Source organism: Microcebus murinus, chromosome 12 (assembly GCF_040939455.1).
Source record: "Microcebus murinus isolate Inina chromosome 12, M.murinus_Inina_mat1.0, whole genome shotgun sequence".
NCBI lineage: Eukaryota > Metazoa > Chordata > Mammalia > Primates > Cheirogaleidae > Microcebus > Microcebus murinus.
Window position 1 is genome coordinate 91,440,651 of NC_134115.1, and position 15,848 is coordinate 91,456,498.

The 15,848-nt window shown below is 63.4% G+C and overlaps 1 protein-coding gene across 2 annotated transcripts in view; it reads right to left on the reverse strand.

The window, feature by feature from the left end:
• Positions 1-15,848, reverse strand: part of COL5A1 (collagen type V alpha 1 chain) — a 159,478-nt gene that overhangs the window by 4,521 nt on the left and 139,109 nt on the right. Inside the window, exons 59-65 of one of the 2 annotated variants that reach the window (XM_012782112.2) lie at positions 14,794-14,847; positions 13,676-13,711; positions 13,273-13,326; positions 12,242-12,497; positions 11,255-11,367; positions 7,655-7,723; positions 3,508-3,741 (exon numbers count right to left, since the gene is read on the reverse strand). In XM_012782112.2, the coding sequence (XP_012637566.2) occupies positions 3,508-3,741; positions 7,655-7,723; positions 11,255-11,367; positions 12,242-12,497; positions 13,273-13,326; positions 13,676-13,711; positions 14,794-14,847 (816 nt within the window). Of the gene's footprint in view, positions 1-3,507; positions 3,742-7,654; positions 7,724-7,785; positions 7,855-11,254; positions 11,368-12,241; positions 12,498-13,272; positions 13,327-13,675; positions 13,712-14,793; positions 14,848-15,848 lie in introns of both variants that reach the window. The other variant, XM_012782111.2, reaches the window with a different exon arrangement.

Below are 15,848 nucleotides of genomic sequence, written 5' to 3' on the forward strand. Positions count from 1 at the left end.
GACCTCTCCGCCCTGCCTCCAAGCTGGCAGAGAGGTGCCGGAGACCCCTCTGCCTGTCCGGCCCACGTCCTCTAGCCTCTGCGCCCTGGCCCAGTCCGACCCAGGGAACCAAACGAGATGGCCCGGCCCGGCCTGGGCTTCACAGGGACAGTGCTGTCACGGGGAGCCGTGTGACCCCAGAGACGGGGCGAGGAGCCAGCGAGCCGCCTGGCAGGACAGCATCGGCCCAGCCCCCACTGTCCCCCCCGCCACCCCCGCCCCGGGACGGCGAGCCAACGGGCCACCTTGGGGACAGCATCGGCCTCTCCCACCGGGGACATCGGCGTTTGCCGAGCGGGCGGGTGATTTCACCTGGATTTACGGGGCCCCCTGCTCCAATTACCAGAGCGCTGAGACGGGGCGCATTTAGAGCCGGCCGCCGAGCGAGCTGTTACCCCGTTATTCCGGGGGCATAAATAACCATTACGGGTGGCGACGGCCCCCAAGGGCACACAAAGCCGCGCAAACAGCAGGATTTATGTGCCGCGGCTCCTGGCCCTCTTGCCGGGTGATTTGTGCCTCTCTGCGGGCCCGTGCAGAGCCCCGTCAATCAGGCTCCCTGGCCGAATGGCGCCCGCCTGCGCAACGCCAATTTCCCGGCCGCCGTTATTAAAATATGAATCAAGCAGGCCTCGGGGCTGAGGCAGGTCTTCCCAAGTTCCGGGCGGTGGGGCCTCCTGCAGGCGCCCCGTAATTAAATGGGAGGGCTGTGACTTTTCACCACGGCGGAACTCGTCAGGGGTCTGGGGTGGGCAGGACGCCCAGGGGTCCGGCCGCTTCCCCACACGCCGGTCCCCACAGGCGCCCCGCACCCACCGCAGCGCCCTTCCTTCCACCGGCGTCTCCCTCCTCCCGCTGCAGGGCTGCCGCTTTGGGGTACATGGGGGGGACGCAGGAGCCAGGTCCTCCGGGCCTCGCGTCAGGGGAAGCCCTTGGAGACCCCTGCAAATCTTGACGGTTCTTTGTGCAGAACCGCGGTTCCACAGGGGCAGATTTTGACCCCAAGGGACATGCGGGAATGTCTGGGGACATTTTTAGCTGTCGTAATTGGGTAGGGGGCTGCCGCCGGCGTCCAGTGGGTAGAGGCTGGGGGTGCCGCTAAACGTGCTCCGACACCCGGCACAGCCCCCCCACGGAAGAATCACCCGGCCTTGAATGTCAGAGCTGCTGAGGCAGGGAAACTGCTCTAGAACCAAGTCTCCTCTGCGTGACTTAAGGGGCCAAAACTAGGAAATGACAGGTGGGCGTCAAGGACAAGCCAACAGTGTCTCAATTCTCAGAAGAGCTTCCTGATACTGAGACTTTGCAACCAAGGCCAGGGCTGTCTCAGGAGGTAGTGAGGTCCCTGTCAATGGAGGCATTCAAGGGGCAGCTATGCCAGGAAGGGGCTATGGTGGGAAGAATGCTAAAGTGGGAATCAGGAGACTCAGCTCTGCCATTCCCTCTCTCTGGGGCTCAGGTTTTGCACCTGTAAACTACAGTGAAGATGCAGATCGGTGGTTCCCACTCAGAGGGGGCAGGAGTTTCCAGGGGCGTTTGGCTCATGGAGGCTGGCCATGCCGAGCGCCCTGTAAACCGGTGGCCATGATGCCCCAGATGCTGACAGCACCCCAACACCACTAGCAGCTGCCGAGCCAGAGGAGGGGACTTTCGCTCGTGAAGTCAGAAAGACATGAGCCTGGCCCAGGCCCAGGAGGCAGGCAGGGCCAGGAGCCTGGGTTCCAGGCCCAACAGCATTGCTAGAAACTTCTGGGGCCTCCCAGTTTTGCAGTTGGCATGAGTAGGGGTGGGAGTTTCCTGAGAAACCGGGACGGAAGAAGTTGAATCTTCCAGGAAGCTCTTAAGAGCAGCGGGAACCTGTCCTAGCCAGGGTAGGAAGCCAGGGCCGGCCTGCCCTCTAACTTCGAGGTTCTTAACAGATGTGTCTTTCCATTGCCTTCCAGGGAATGTTCTCCTCCCTGGAAATCTGTGCTGTTCCTTTCATCAGGTGACACATACTGGGCCAGCCAGAGTGTTTCCCTTTTTGCCAAGGAAGCCAGGGAGCTCGAAGCCTAATGCAGGGCTCTATCTGCTCGGGTCCTGCCTCTCTTCTATAGGTTCCTGATTTCTCGTCACCTCCATGCTTACTTACTGCCTTGCACTTGGGGGCCCATGTTGTCTAAAAATAGTCACAGGAGCAGGGGTCACATCTGGGGCTTGTGGTGTGTCAGATGCAATTCTGAGCTCTTTCTAGGCAGGATTTGATGTGCTCCCCGGAAAGCTCCGGGAGGCAGGCGCCGTGCTGTCCTCGTTTGGGGAAGGCAGAGGTGCACTCAGGAAGCAGCGCGGGGCGCGTGTCAGAACAGGTGCACATGCTACAGGTGGGGCGCACTGGTGTTCTGGGATGGCCTTTCCCAGGAACGGGCTCCCGACCTCACACGGGGAGGGTCTGTGCATTCCACAGTCGGCCCCGGGGCACCGGCTCAGACCAATCCCGGAGGGCGGCTGCGCGGGGAGAGAGGCCGAGACTGGGTGAAGACACCCCTGCCACGCGTGGCCTGCCACGCCCCGTCCCAGCATGGCTCTAAACTCAAAGCAGCCCTAGGCGGTCAGAGCTGATCCCTTTAGAGGGCAAAGGAGCTAGACTCATCAGGACTCAGGGCCCGGCGCTCCCCGGGGCCGGGCAGGGGGGAGGCAGGACCGACCGGCACCCGGGTCCGCCTGGCACCAAGTCCTGCTCTCAGGGTTCCCAGGCATCCCGGGCCCTGAGTCAACACCGCTGTCTCGCACTGCCCTGGCCCCGCCCCTGCTCGGAGCCCCAGCAGGCTCACTCGGGACAGGTGTGCAAGCCGGAGGTGCCGAGGGGGGCAGCGGGGTCGGGTGGGAACCCCAGCGCCAGCCCCGACCGGCCTCGAGGGCTCAGCAAGCCGCTCCCCACGCGGCCCCAGACCCGAGCCATTGAGCAGAGCCCCCCTCCAGCGGGAGACGGCCTCGCGTGTGCCGGGCACCGGGAGAGCTGCTGACCTCGGCCACGGCGGGTGCTACCGCCACTCTCAGAGTCTGCAGAGCACTTCCTGGGGTGGCCGCATGCTCGCAAGCAAGCCCAGAGGCAGTCCCAGCCCCCGCAGAAAAGATCTGCCAGGGAGAGGGAGGCCCCGAGTTCCGAGCTGGAACCCACGACGGGTCTTCAACTCTTTGCCCCATGTCACTCCCAGGGACAGCGAGGAACCCAGGACCCTGGCTTTTCCTGCCAGGCCTCCGAGTTCCTTCCTGACCCACAGCACTATATGGAAGGTTCCAGAAGCTCTGGCTACGTATGCTCAGGATTCCAGGTTTTCTGGCAACCTGGGGGCCCTCCCTGCCCCTCCAGCAGGCAGCTTGGGGCCCGGCACACAGCAGACCCCCCTGGCGGGGTGCTGAGCGGGCACCGGGCCCCACAGATGCACAGGGTGGGGGATGTCACCCAGGGTGGGGGCCCGGGATACTCACCGCGCAACCGTCCACCAGGGCGCGGATGTAGGGGCTGTTGTCGTAGGACATCTCCTCGTCGTTGGAGCCCAGGAAGCGGATGGCCTTGTCGTAGCTGCCTGTGGCTGCGTCCTGCCAGGCCACCGACTGGTAGCAGTTGTAGGTGAGGTTCTGGTGGGCGGAGGCGCTCAGCAGCCGCAGGAAGGTCATCTGCACCACGCCCACGGGGTTGCCCTCGGCGTCCACGTAGGAGAGCTGGGGGAGGGGGAGAGGAAGGGTCAGGGGTCAGCGGGGCAGGGACACACACGGCAGCAAAGCCACAGTGCGCACCACGCCGGGGGTCACCTGCGTCCAGTCTCCTGGAGGGCACTGCCTGGAAGCACGCTATGCCCACAGACCTCCCGAGGCCAGTGCCCTCCGGCTCTCTCGGGGGCTCCCAGGACCACAGTGAGCCAGGCCCCATTCCTTCAGGGACCTAAACGACCCAGCCACTCCTCTCGGCCACTCTTCCCTTAAGGGACGGCCTCCCAGGGCAGCAAGCAGGCCTGCCTGCGGCCGGGGCTCCGGCAGCTGCCTTGCTGTCTGGAAGGGGCAGCCCAGGACTCTGGTGACAGGGTTGCCACTGAGCGTCCCCGCCCTACGGCAAGTCCCGGGGAGGCTCTAGGGGAAGACAACCGGCTACATCATCAGTGGCTTCTTGGGCGTCACCAGCTGGGTACCCAAAGCTGGGCTGTCAGCTCAGCCAGCCGGGGGGCTGGTGCAGCGAGTCCCAAGAGATGTGTCTCAACTCCGGCATCTCTTTTGCAAACTCGAGCTGCCCCAAACACTTGTTGGTGCCGGGGGCCCCCCAAAATGGTGCCTGAGCCTCTCTCCCCACCCCAGCAGGCCCCCGAAGGCCCCTCTGCAGGGAAGGCCTGGCTGAGCAGGGCTAGGCCCGTCCCGTCTGCAGCGTCGGGGACTGGAGAAGACAAACTCCAGCGTCTGAGACCAGCTGTCCCCACCCTTGGGCAGCTGCCACCCCAATTCTGCTTCAGACCCTGTCCGAGCCCGCCCCAAGAGACCCGCGTTGAACACGTGAGGAAGTAAATCCACATGCCAGGAGTGCGTGGGCGTGGAGTGTGGGGAGAAGGGGGACACACTTCATAACCCGCTTTTTGAACAGCTCCGGCTAGAGAGAACCGAGGTAAAGAGGGTGGCCGGCCCTTCCCGCCAGGGCCCCGGGACACGCCGGGCCCCCAAGCCGTCGGCAACCTCCACACGCGTGGTCGGGGCAATGGCAGCCTCGGGCGGCCGTTGAGGAGGAAAGCGAGATACCAACCGCAGTCTGCGCGTCCGGAGCTCGTCTGGGTGGCAAGTGACTGACTGGAGGAGGAGGAGGCATGCGCGGGGAGGCGTGGCAGCGCCGCCAGGAAGGACCCCAAGCCCCCGCGCCCACCCGGCCTGCGTGGAGCCCAGACCCCCGCGGCCAGACGCCGCCCTCCTGCGGGGAGGGGTCGCCGCAGCGTGGCCTCAGCGTGGCACGGGCCGGGCAGCCCCTGCAGGGAGAGCCCGAGCCCTTCCAGGGGGGACCCCCGCCGGCCTCCTGCCCGCTGGGGAAGCTCCCAGAGCGAGAGGCGAGGGCCTGCGAGGGGCCCAGAGGCCAGCGGGCATCTCCCCGCCCCCACCAGTGTCTGACGCCGGCCGCAGTCGGAGGAGGCCACGTGGGCGGCGGCCACGGTGGCTATTTCATTACTGCTTCGTCTGAGTGGGGAAGGTAGACATTTTCCATTTTCCCATTTTGGAGGGCGGGGTGAGCGCCGTCACGGGAGGGGAGGCGGGGCTGCGCGCAGGCAGTAACAGCAGGACCACAGGACGGGCCCTGCCTTCGCCCCCACGGCCCCTTCCCTGCCTGCTCTTTTTTTTTTTTTTTTTTTTGAGACAGAGTCTCGCTTTGTTGCCCAGGCTAGAGTGAGTGCCGTGGCGTCAGCCTAGCTCACAGCAACCTCAAACTCCTGGGCTCAAGCAATCCTTCTGCCTCAGCCTCCCAAGTAGCTGGGACTACAGGCATGCGCCACCATGCCTGGCTCATTTTCCTATATATATTAGTTGGCCAATTAATTTCTTTCTATTTACAGTAGAGACAGGGTCTGGCTCTTGCTCAGGCTGGTTTCGAACTCCTGACCTTGAGCAATCCGCCCGCCTCGGCCTCCCAGAGAGCTAGGATTACAGGCTTGAGCCACCGCGCCCGGCCTCCTGCCTGCTCCTTTATGCCATGTCCCCACCTCTGTCCACCCCGGCCGGGTGGCCCTGGCCACTGGCCTCCTCCGAGTGCGGCCCGTGCAGGTGCATCTGTGCACCGGCAGCTCGTGGGAGGGGGAGCGAGGCGGGAAGAGACAAGGTGGGGAGCGAGGAGGACAGGGCGCCGGGGCCGCGGTGCAGCACACAGAGGAAGCCCCGCACACGCGGGCCAGCGCGCAAACCGTGAGCGTCGGGCAGCAGCTGGAATGGCTTGAACATCAACAAGGGCATGAGATGCTAACACTAGCCAGGAAGTGTCCAGGTTAAGGGACGACAGGTTTCGGAGGCCTGGACAGCGCCAAAGTGGCCAGAAGCCACTGTTCTCTGAATCCCTGGGCGGGGGGGCGTGGCCTCTGCACCCTCCCAGGGAGGCCAGGGCAGGTGCGGTCGGGGTGCAGTGACAGGGCCGACGGTCAGGCCGGAAGCCACATACATGACCCAGGCTGGCTCCCAGGTGAGAAGGGATGTCTTTCCCAGGCCCCCGGGGAATGGGGCCACCAGATCCCAGGAAGGGAACGAAGGGGAATATGGGCTCTGATGGCACTGGGCACTCTGCATTCTGGAAGCTTCCCACCAGATCCCAGGTAGGGAATGAAGGGGAATTTGGGCTCTGATGGCACCAGGTACTGTCTGCATTCTGGAAGCTTCCCACCAGATCCCAGGCAGGGAATGAAGGGGAATCTGGGCTCTGATGGCACTGGGTACTGTCTGCATTCTGGAAACTTCCCACCAGATCCCAGGCAGGGAATGAAGGGGAATCTGGGCTCTGATGGCACCAGGTACTGTCTGCATTCTGGAAGCTTCCCACCAGATCCCAGGCAGGGAATGAAGGGGAATCTGGGCTCTGATGGCACTGGGTATTGTCTGCATTCTGGAAGCTTCCCACCAGATCTCAGGTAGGGAACGAAGGGAAATCTGGGCTCTGATGGCACCAGGAGCCTGTCTGCATTCTGGAAGCTTCTCACCAGATCCCAGGAAGGGAACGAAGGGGAATCTGGGCTCTGATGGCAGCAGAAGCCTGTCTGCGTTCTGGAAGCTTCTCACCAGATCCCAGGAAGGGAACGAAGGGAAATCGGCTCTGATGGAACCAGGAGCCTGTCTGTATTCTGGAAGCTTGATCCCCTAGCTTGCTGGAAACCAGCATAGAACTTGGCCTTTATTCCAGAAAAGGGCGCAAATCACACCCGCGACATGCAGGGAACATGCTCCCTGGAGCGGGGGCAGCGCTGGGCCCACACCTTAGTCCAGACTGGCTTTCGGTGTCTGTGCTGGCCACAAAACACCCGGTGTGGGTCTTTCAGGGAATGCCGAGTTGTCCTCCTTTGGGGGATGGGTTATGTAATTATGCACGCCCCCCCCCAAGGAGTTAGAACACAAGCAACACAGTCCTGTAGGGTGCAGCTGAGAGCCGCACGGCCGGGTGGGCCGTCAGGGGTCCCTGGGCCGCAGGAAGAGGGGACGGCCGGCCTGGGTCCCGGCAAGAACTCGGAATAGCAGGGAGGTCCAGGATCCGATTCCTCTGACCTGCCGCTGGGCTTAGCGGAGCCCCCCATCCCTAGAGTGTCTGACCTCAGCTCCCAGGCGGTGGGGGCTGTACAATTGTAGGCAGTGGCCGGGCCTGGCGCGGGGCTCACACCCAGCTCCGGGCACCCCAAGTCTAGACCGAAAGCCAACCGCCCACTCCAGGCTAGGGTGAAGGCTCCCGGGGATGGGGAGGGTGGGAGGAGGGGACTCCACACCCAGCCGAATCTCGCGGTCACGTGACGCGCCAAAGGGCGAGAGCAGGTGTGGCTCGTGTGTCCCATGCAGAGGCGTGAGCCAGCCCGAGCCGCCGTGAGCCAGCCGTGTCGCAAGCACGCAGCGCCCGGTGGCGGGCCGGGCGGCCACTTACCAGGGACCCTCGCTTGTACTGACTATACCAGGTGGAAGGCTGCTCTTTGGGCCAGCGGGCCATTTTACTCTGCAAGATACGAGACGGGCGCGGTTAAAGCGACAACCGCGCGGGGCCGAGTGGCGCCTTACCAGTTTCCCGCGCTTGAATTCACTGAACCAGGAACCCGGGTTCTCTTTGGGCCAAGAAGTGATTCTGGCCTAAACGCCGGCAGGGGAGGCAGGAGGAGAGAAACAGAAAAGGAAAGGGTTACTCTTCCCGCCTCCAGAGGCCCCGCGCCCCGGCCCACGCTGGCGTCGCCAGGCGGCAGCCTTGGCTGAGGGGCCCCTCGCCCCGGAGCCCCGGGAGCCCAGGCCCTGGGGACAGACGGGGACGATGGAGATGAGGATGACGGCAGCCCAGGGTGACCACGGGGGCCAGCGCCGGCCAGGGCGCCCCGAGGGCAGGTCGCACCCTGCGCTGAGCAGGCCTCCTGCGTCTGGCCTCCAGCTCGGCGCTGGGGAACCGCAGGAAATGCCCGTTGGGCGAGTGAATGAATGAATGAATGAATGACCCAACGATGGAGCCTCAGACAGTGCTGAAGGTAACGAAAGCCAACATGTCCTGAGGGGCAAGGGAGATGCGGGCATCGGCTCCTATCCTCACTGCCTGGGGCCGCACCCACTGTGCATGTGTGTGCGTATATGTGTGGTATGTGCATTTGTACTGTGTCCGTGTGTGGTGTGGTTCTTGGTGTGGCATGTGTGTGTGGTGTGGTATGGGGTGTGCGTGTGCGTGGGGTGTGTGCATCTGTATCATGTTTGTGTGTACGTGGTATGTATAGTGTGGTGTGTGGAACATGTATGTGTCACATGTATATATATGTGTGATATGCATGTGGTATGTGCATCTATATTGTGTTTGTGTGTAAGTGGCATGGCTTGTGGTGTGGTGTGTATGTGTGGTGTGGTTTGTGGCATGGTGTGTGTATGTGTGTAGTATGAGCATTTGTATTGCGTGTGTGTGGTGTGGCGTGTGCTGTAGTGTGGTTTGAGGTGTGGTGCTTGTGTGTGGTGTAGTTTGTCATGTGGGGTGTGTGTGTGGTGTGGTTTGTCATATATGGCATGTATGTGGTGTGGTATGGCATGGTGTGCATGTGTTGTTTATGGTGTGGTGTGTGTGTGTGTGGTGTGGTATGGCATGGTGTGTGTGTGTGTGGTATGAGCATTTGTACTGTGTGTGTGGTGTGGTATGGCATGGTGTGCGTGTGTTGTTTATGGTGTGGTGTGTGTATGTGTGTGGTATGAGCATTTGTACTGTGTGTGTGTGGTGTGGTATGGCATGGTGTGCGTGTGTTGTTTATGGTGTGGTGTGTGTATGTGTGTGGTATGAGCATTTGTACTGTGTGTGTGTGGTGTGGTATGGCATGGTGTGTGTGGTGTGGTTTGTGGCATGGTGTGTGTGTGCGTGTGATGTGTGTGGTGGAGTCTTCTCCAGGACTGGGGACCGGGGCCTCCTCCAGGTCACCCGCGGGTCTCCAGTTGACAGGAGACAAGGCCCGCCCCTCCAGTGCCTTCCTGGAACCGCAGCACAAGCCAACAGCTTCATCACAAGGGACAGCCCTGCCCTCCTGGGAGCTCCCACTGGGGTTTGCTGAGCCTGCAGATATGCAGGATGCTGTGGGATGCATGGATGGATGGATGGACGGACGGGCGGACGATTGAGCCCTTCCTCTTGGAGGGAGACCTGCTTCCTGCACAAGCAGGAACAAGGCACCGCAGCTACCCGGGGATTTACTTGCTGCAGGTGTGGAGAGAAGGAGCCCAGGGGTGGCCTGTCCCAGCCTGGGGGGACGCAGGTCCCACGGGGCCCAGGCCCCAGTCACTCGTGGTGAGGAAGCACAAGTCTGATTCCTTATCGACTCCCCAGCTTTCTCCTCCGAGGGGGCCTTGTGCCAGGAGAGCCAGGAAAGGGACCCCCTGGAGGAAAAGGGGTGTCCAACCTGCCTCTTGCCCCACCCAGAACTCTGCCACCCTCCCTTGTTTCCACGTCTGCTGCTGTCAATGCCAAGCTCGGTGACATGACAGTAACTTCCTCCCGGGACAGTCCAGAGGTGGGGCCAGGGTGAGCTTCGCCCCCCAGCCTCCTGCTGTGGACCTGCAGTTCCAAGGAGGCCTGTGGCCCAGGGCCACCAGGGAGGGTCTGTTTGCTCTGGGCCTAGCGGCCATGGCCCAGCCCGGGACACCTGGCGGGAAGAGCAAGGAGCTGTGGGTCACCGGGAGGCCTCACGCCGCTGCGAACGCCAGCCACGGCCGCCCAGGAAGCCTCTGTGCTTCGGGGAGTCTGTCCCGTGAGTTCCCCGGCAGCGAGGCCATTTGCAGGGGACAGACCGAGAAGGAGGGGTGAGAAGCAGTGTCCTTCTAACTGAGCTCCTTCCTGGGCCTCTGGCCGGAGGGAAGGAGACAAGAACCCAGACGGAAGGTCCTTATGCGAGATTCCTCTCTCCGCAGCACAGGCCGGCTGCTAGGAAAGCAGGTTCTCGAGGATTTATAACGTCAAGGCGGGGGAGGGGACACGTGCCCCGAGAGCCCCACAAATCTCCCAGCCGGTGTGCCGGGTGCGCCAGCAGGCCCCGACCCCAGGGGGTGCCGGCGCTTACCGTGTTTAGGCGTGATTTAGGGAGCCATGGGGTGGCGGTCCCCGGGGAGAACTCAGCAGCTCTCCCTCTGGCAGGAACTGCTCCTTCGGGGCCCTGAGGCCATTAGGAAGCTGCAGCCGTGGAGCACGGCACACGCATGTGCTGGGCCCGCTCGGCTAACACGTCGTGGCCTCCAGAGGACAGCTGCCTCCATCTGGGGTCACGTGACAAGAGCGAGGCTCCAAGGGGGACCTTATGGAGGAGCTGTCTGCTCAGGCCCGTGCCGGCTTGAAGGCTGGAGTGCTAGTCCTCTTCCCGGTTAGAGAAGGGACCTTGTCCTCCTCCCTGTCCTGGGCCAACATGGTCCCCGCCTCAGGTGCACACTTGAGGGACAACACAAGCTTGTGCACACGAATGCCTGCCTCACCTGCACATCTGTGTGCGCACGCACCTGTCCACACAAACTCCTGTCGCAGAGCTGCGGCCCTTGAGGGGCTATTTAAGTGGGATTCCACAAAATCTCAATGACTCAGAACCAAGCTACTCACCCCTAATTCCTCGCTATTATAGACAGACTTTAAAATAAAGCACTTGGTAGGGACTGGAGCTAACCCCGTGGAAATAAGCTGGTGCTGAGAATTCAGGCAAGGGGTAGCTTCTAGAAGTCTTTGGGTCACTTTATTATACTTGTCCCCAAATTCCCTCAGAGGGGTTTAGGAGGGTCTCACTGAGTCACCTGAGAGAGGTGACACCCAGAGGTTGAAGTCCCCACACTGGGTGGCAGGTGGAAAATCCTCAGCCTTCTGGATCCCTAGGCTGCATAAACCCACTGTACTGAAAAAAGTATCTTCCTAAAACAACTTCAGGCCTACTTCTAGAAGAACACTCTCACTTAGGAAACTGCCGTGTACACGAGAAACATCTGGAGCCCTGAGCCTTCCTGTCTTGGGCCGAAGGGGCGAGCAGGGGACGCAGGGACTCACCCCCTCCGACTTCTTGTCCGGGAAGACGCATGTCGACCCTCCGGCTGTGAAGTTGCAGTAAACTTTGAAGGAGTCCCTGGAGCACCCTTGGTTGGGATCTACCCAGTATTCACCTGGATTTCAGGGACAGGCAGGGAGGCAGAGTCACGAGAACGGCTCCCCGGGTGGTTCCGGAAGCCGCTGGGACGTTCCAGTCCCGCAGGTAAAATGCCGGCCGGCAACACAACGCCACTAACACGGGACCCACTAACACGGGGCTTGTTTCACGGCGGGGCCGTGAAGAGACACGTGGCCACTCCTTCACCAAGAACCCAGCTGGAGTGTGCGGCAGGTTGCGCACATGTTCCAGTGCCGGGGGGGGGGGGAGACCGGCCCACTCTCTGGGTGGACAGAAGTGCAGAGAATGTTCCGGAGTGAACTCTGGCAGCTCATGCAGGTGGGATCAGAGCCCACTGGAGCTACAGACTCCCTGGGATCCCGCAGGAGAAGCCTCCGCGCTCCCCGGAGGGAAGGCGGCAGCAGGTGCGGGACGCGCCGACCGCCAGGGGGAGTTGGGGGCTTGGCGGCAGACCGAGGGTAAGGCCTGCTCGCTCGTGCACGGGTCGGACACCGACCCCGACGCCCGCCCTCACTCGGGCCTTGCTGGGTGCCGGCCCAAAGCACGTCGTGGGCGGGCTCAGGTCACTGCCCTCTCACAGGGAGTCTTCACTCCCATTCAACAGATCGGAACACGAGGCCGGGGCAGCCTACCCGCCCAAACATGGCAAAGATGAGACTGGAACCCGGCAGTCTGGCCTCACCGCCTTGGCCTCTTTTCCCTGCCTCCTGGGACCGCACTGCCTCCCCCCTGCAATGCCCCTGTGAGGTCAACCAGGGGGAGCCCCCTGCTCTGCACCCCAAGACGGGAGGCGGTGCCTGGCCGGGCAGTCCTGGCCAGTCTGCCTGTCCGGGGGCCCCCGTGGGGCCAGCCCGCCCGCCCGCGCTCACCGTCGGGGAAGTCGGGGTGGCAGAGCTGCAGGTCCTTGCAGGTGCGGGCGGGGTTCTGCTGCGTGCCCAGCGGCCGCTTCATCTGCTCGATCTCCAGCTTCAGCGAGTTGAGCGAGCCGAAGATCTCCTCCATGCCGTCCGCGTAGTCCGCGTAGCTCTCGCCGGCCCCGTCGTCCAGCAGCTGGCTGGCGTCGATGTTGCGCCGCGTCCTGGACGCCTGGATCGGCAGGGGCTGGATGACCTCGCCCGGGGGGCCCTGGGGTGCAGGACAGGGCAGCGGTGGGTGGCAGGGGACCACAGGGGGCCCAGGGTGGCGGGGGCCACCGGGCACCTGGGCTGCACAGACATCTGTCTATCCCGGCACTGCTCTCTTCCCTCTTCCCTGGCTCTGGAGCATTCCACGCCCATCCCCCTGCTGGGCTCCTGCCTGCACTGAGCTCCTCTCCCTGAGCCTTGTCCTGGCCGCCCCGAGGCCCGGCCCCTCCCGCCTCTGTGGCCTCGGGCCCTGTCTGCCATTCTGTCCTCAGTTGGACCAAAGGCCGAGTCTTGCGGAAAGCGATGGGATCTCCCATCTCCTGTCCCTGCAGCCCGCTGGGGCTGGGCACAGCGGGGCCAGTGAGGGCTGCTGACCCAAGAGCCCCTCACTTCCAGGCAGCCCGAGCGGGCAGACATTGCACGGCCAAAGGGGGCGTCCCTGGTGTGCTCACCACAGCTGGTTTACACACGCTTCAACCTGCACCTGGGGGCCGGCCTGGTGCACTCCATATGCACGCACACGCACGTACCATACGTGCATGCTCTCTCTCTGTCTCTCTCTCTCTCTCACCTGGCCCACTGTGCTTCCCAAGGCCAGTTGGCCTGTGAGCCCCCTCAACAGGCCTGTGTGACTCATTTTCCCCCACTGCACCCCCAGGCATGCAGTGTGGGTTTCATCAAGTCTCAGGAGGAAGCCCCGCAAACAGACGCATCCCGAGATGCCCACTCAGCGGGCCAGAACCCCACCAGCCTCCCCCTTTCCAAGGGCTACGTACCGGCGGGCCGGGGGGTCCAGGGTGGCCTGCCTCACCCTTTGGGCCAGTTGGACCCTGAGGAAGGAGAAGAGAACCAACACCTGGTCACAGAGGCACGAGATGACTTTGAATCCACCCTCGGTTCTAGAATGGTCCCCGGAAACCCGTGTGGGGGCGGGATGGGGACGGCAGAGACCCCTCCATGCTCCTGCATGCCCTGAGATGGGAACTCGGGGGACAGGGTCCTTCCTACGCAGGGGAAAGTGGCCCGAGCGCCTGGTCTGAGACATGCCCGGGCAGTGTGGAGAGGGAGGAGGAGCCCAAGAGCAGGGCCGCCCTGAGCGCAGGCTGGCATCCACGGCGGTTCTCTCGCAAGGGGACCACGCCCTGCCCCGCCGCCCGGTCAGGGCAGCGCAGTGCTTACCGAGGAGCCCTTAGCACCTTTTGGACCCGGTGGACCCTGCAGGAGCGGAAGACACAGGGTTAGAGAGCCGGCCCCGCACCTCTGCACCTTGCACCAACGGCCCTGCCCAACCTGGGCTTCGCCCCCTGGTGCCCGTGCCCCGCCCACAAGTCTGCGTCCGTCCGCACTTGCCTGGCGGAGGCAGGGCAAGGCCAGGGCTTGGCCGGCGCTCACCCCACAGACAGGCACGGGCTGCCCTGCATGCCTGCCGAGCGGGAAGTCACAGCTCAGGCGGCCACCGAAGGACAGGGCAAAAGAGTGTGTCCTGGCCTCGGCAGGGTGGACAGATGCGCTCTGCCTCCTCTTCCCACATACAGCAGGGGCGGGGCCGGCCTCAGGGCAGCCAGGGGCCCCCTTGGGACACACGACCCCCCTTGGGACACACGTCCCCCCTTGGGACACACGACCTCCCTTGGGACACACGACCCCCCTTGGGACACACGTCCCCCCTTGGGACACACGACCTCCCTTGGGACACACGACCCCCCTTGGGACACACGTCCCCCCTTGGGACACACGACCTCCCTTGGGACACACGACCCCCCTTGGGACACACGACCCCCCTTGGGACACACGACCCCCCTTGGGACACACGTCCTCCAGGCCCAGCCCGTACAGACTGGGTAGGGGCAAGTAGAGGCGCAGACCTCCAGGATGCCCTTGGAGTACTATCTCCTGGCAATGTGTGGGGCCCCAGGCTGGGGAGCCAGAGGAGGGGACCCCAACTTCTCAGGTCTGGGTCATGCTGGCCTGCTCCTGCAGACTGGGGGGCCTGGAGAGCCAGACACTGCCCCCCACCTCCCCTAAATGCCCACAGACCGCAGACAAGTGTCCTCATTTCCTGACGAGCCCAGAGCCAGAGGCTCCTCCCCACCCAGAGCCCCAACCAGAACCCAGGGCCCAGCGACCCCACTTCCTTGCTCCTGTCATTTAAAACCCCAGTGGGGGGTTCATGGGCAAATGTACCCTGGGGTCCCTGTTCTGCTGTCTACGGGACTGTACGTAACCCTCCAGCCCCACACCAAGGCCCTGAACTGCTCACCCCTGCCCCCCGCCCCCCACCCCACCCAGATACACACCGGCAAGCCAGGGGGGCCAGGGGGCCCGAGCGGGCCGGAAGGACCAGTGATACCCTGAAAAAGAGCAGAGAATGAAGTCCATCACCCTCAGAAGATGAGGAACCGTGGTGCGGTGCAGTGCCAGGTCCCCTCTGGCCCGTCACAGCCTGTGTCTGGCTGCTCTCCAGTCCTGGGGCCGGAGCACTGTCCAGGGAGCCGTCCCCCCGGGCTGGCCTGAGTATCCAGCCCACGGCTGACAGCCCCCAGCGCTGCTGCCCCGTCCAGGCTGGAAGGACTCTCTTGCACCCGCAGGGCCATGGGGAGGTGACTTTCTGTGGGTTGAGACACCCCTTTTCATGCTTTGTGTGAAACACAGAAACGATCGCTTGGACACCCCGGCCCAGACTTGAACCCCGCCTCTGTCTCTGTTCATGGCGTGGGGCTCCCCGCTAAAGAAGCCCAGGTAGGTGGTCTTTCCCTTTCTGTCTGTCCTGCCCAGCCCCTGCACCTGAGCCCCAGATTCCGCACAGACTGTCCCGGGCTTAAGCCGTGAGCCAGGGTGGTGGAAGGCCGGCAGCCTGCTGTCACCGGGGAGCCTTCCTCCCCATCCTTGGGCGTGCAGGGACGACTCTGGCTTCGGGCCACTTTGAGCAGTGCACAGATCCTCCGGCCCGCACCTCTGGGTCAGCACCTGCCACCGGCAGCACGGCCAGGACCACGGTGTGGGGCGGGGCGCGTGAGCCAGGAGGGTGGACACAGAGGGGTGCTTTCCCTGTGGCTGTGGGGACCTGGATTCCTCCCTGATACTCAGGGTGGCCGGGCCACCGTGCCCTGGGCCAGAGCGCTGCTCTGAGGGTGCTGCTGTGGCTTGGGGACACTGGCCGGTGGGAAACGCTCATTGGCCCAGGAGGACGACGGCCCATGGCAGGGTTTCCAACAAGCTCTGCCCCCCAACACCACCCTGCAGCCACCCAGGGCCCAGCGAGGGGTCCACTGTGCTCCCAGCCGAGGGGACTCTGCTTGCTCCTGCTCTGTCCCCTGCGTCCTGACACCTGCCAGGCCCGGCACGGGTGGAA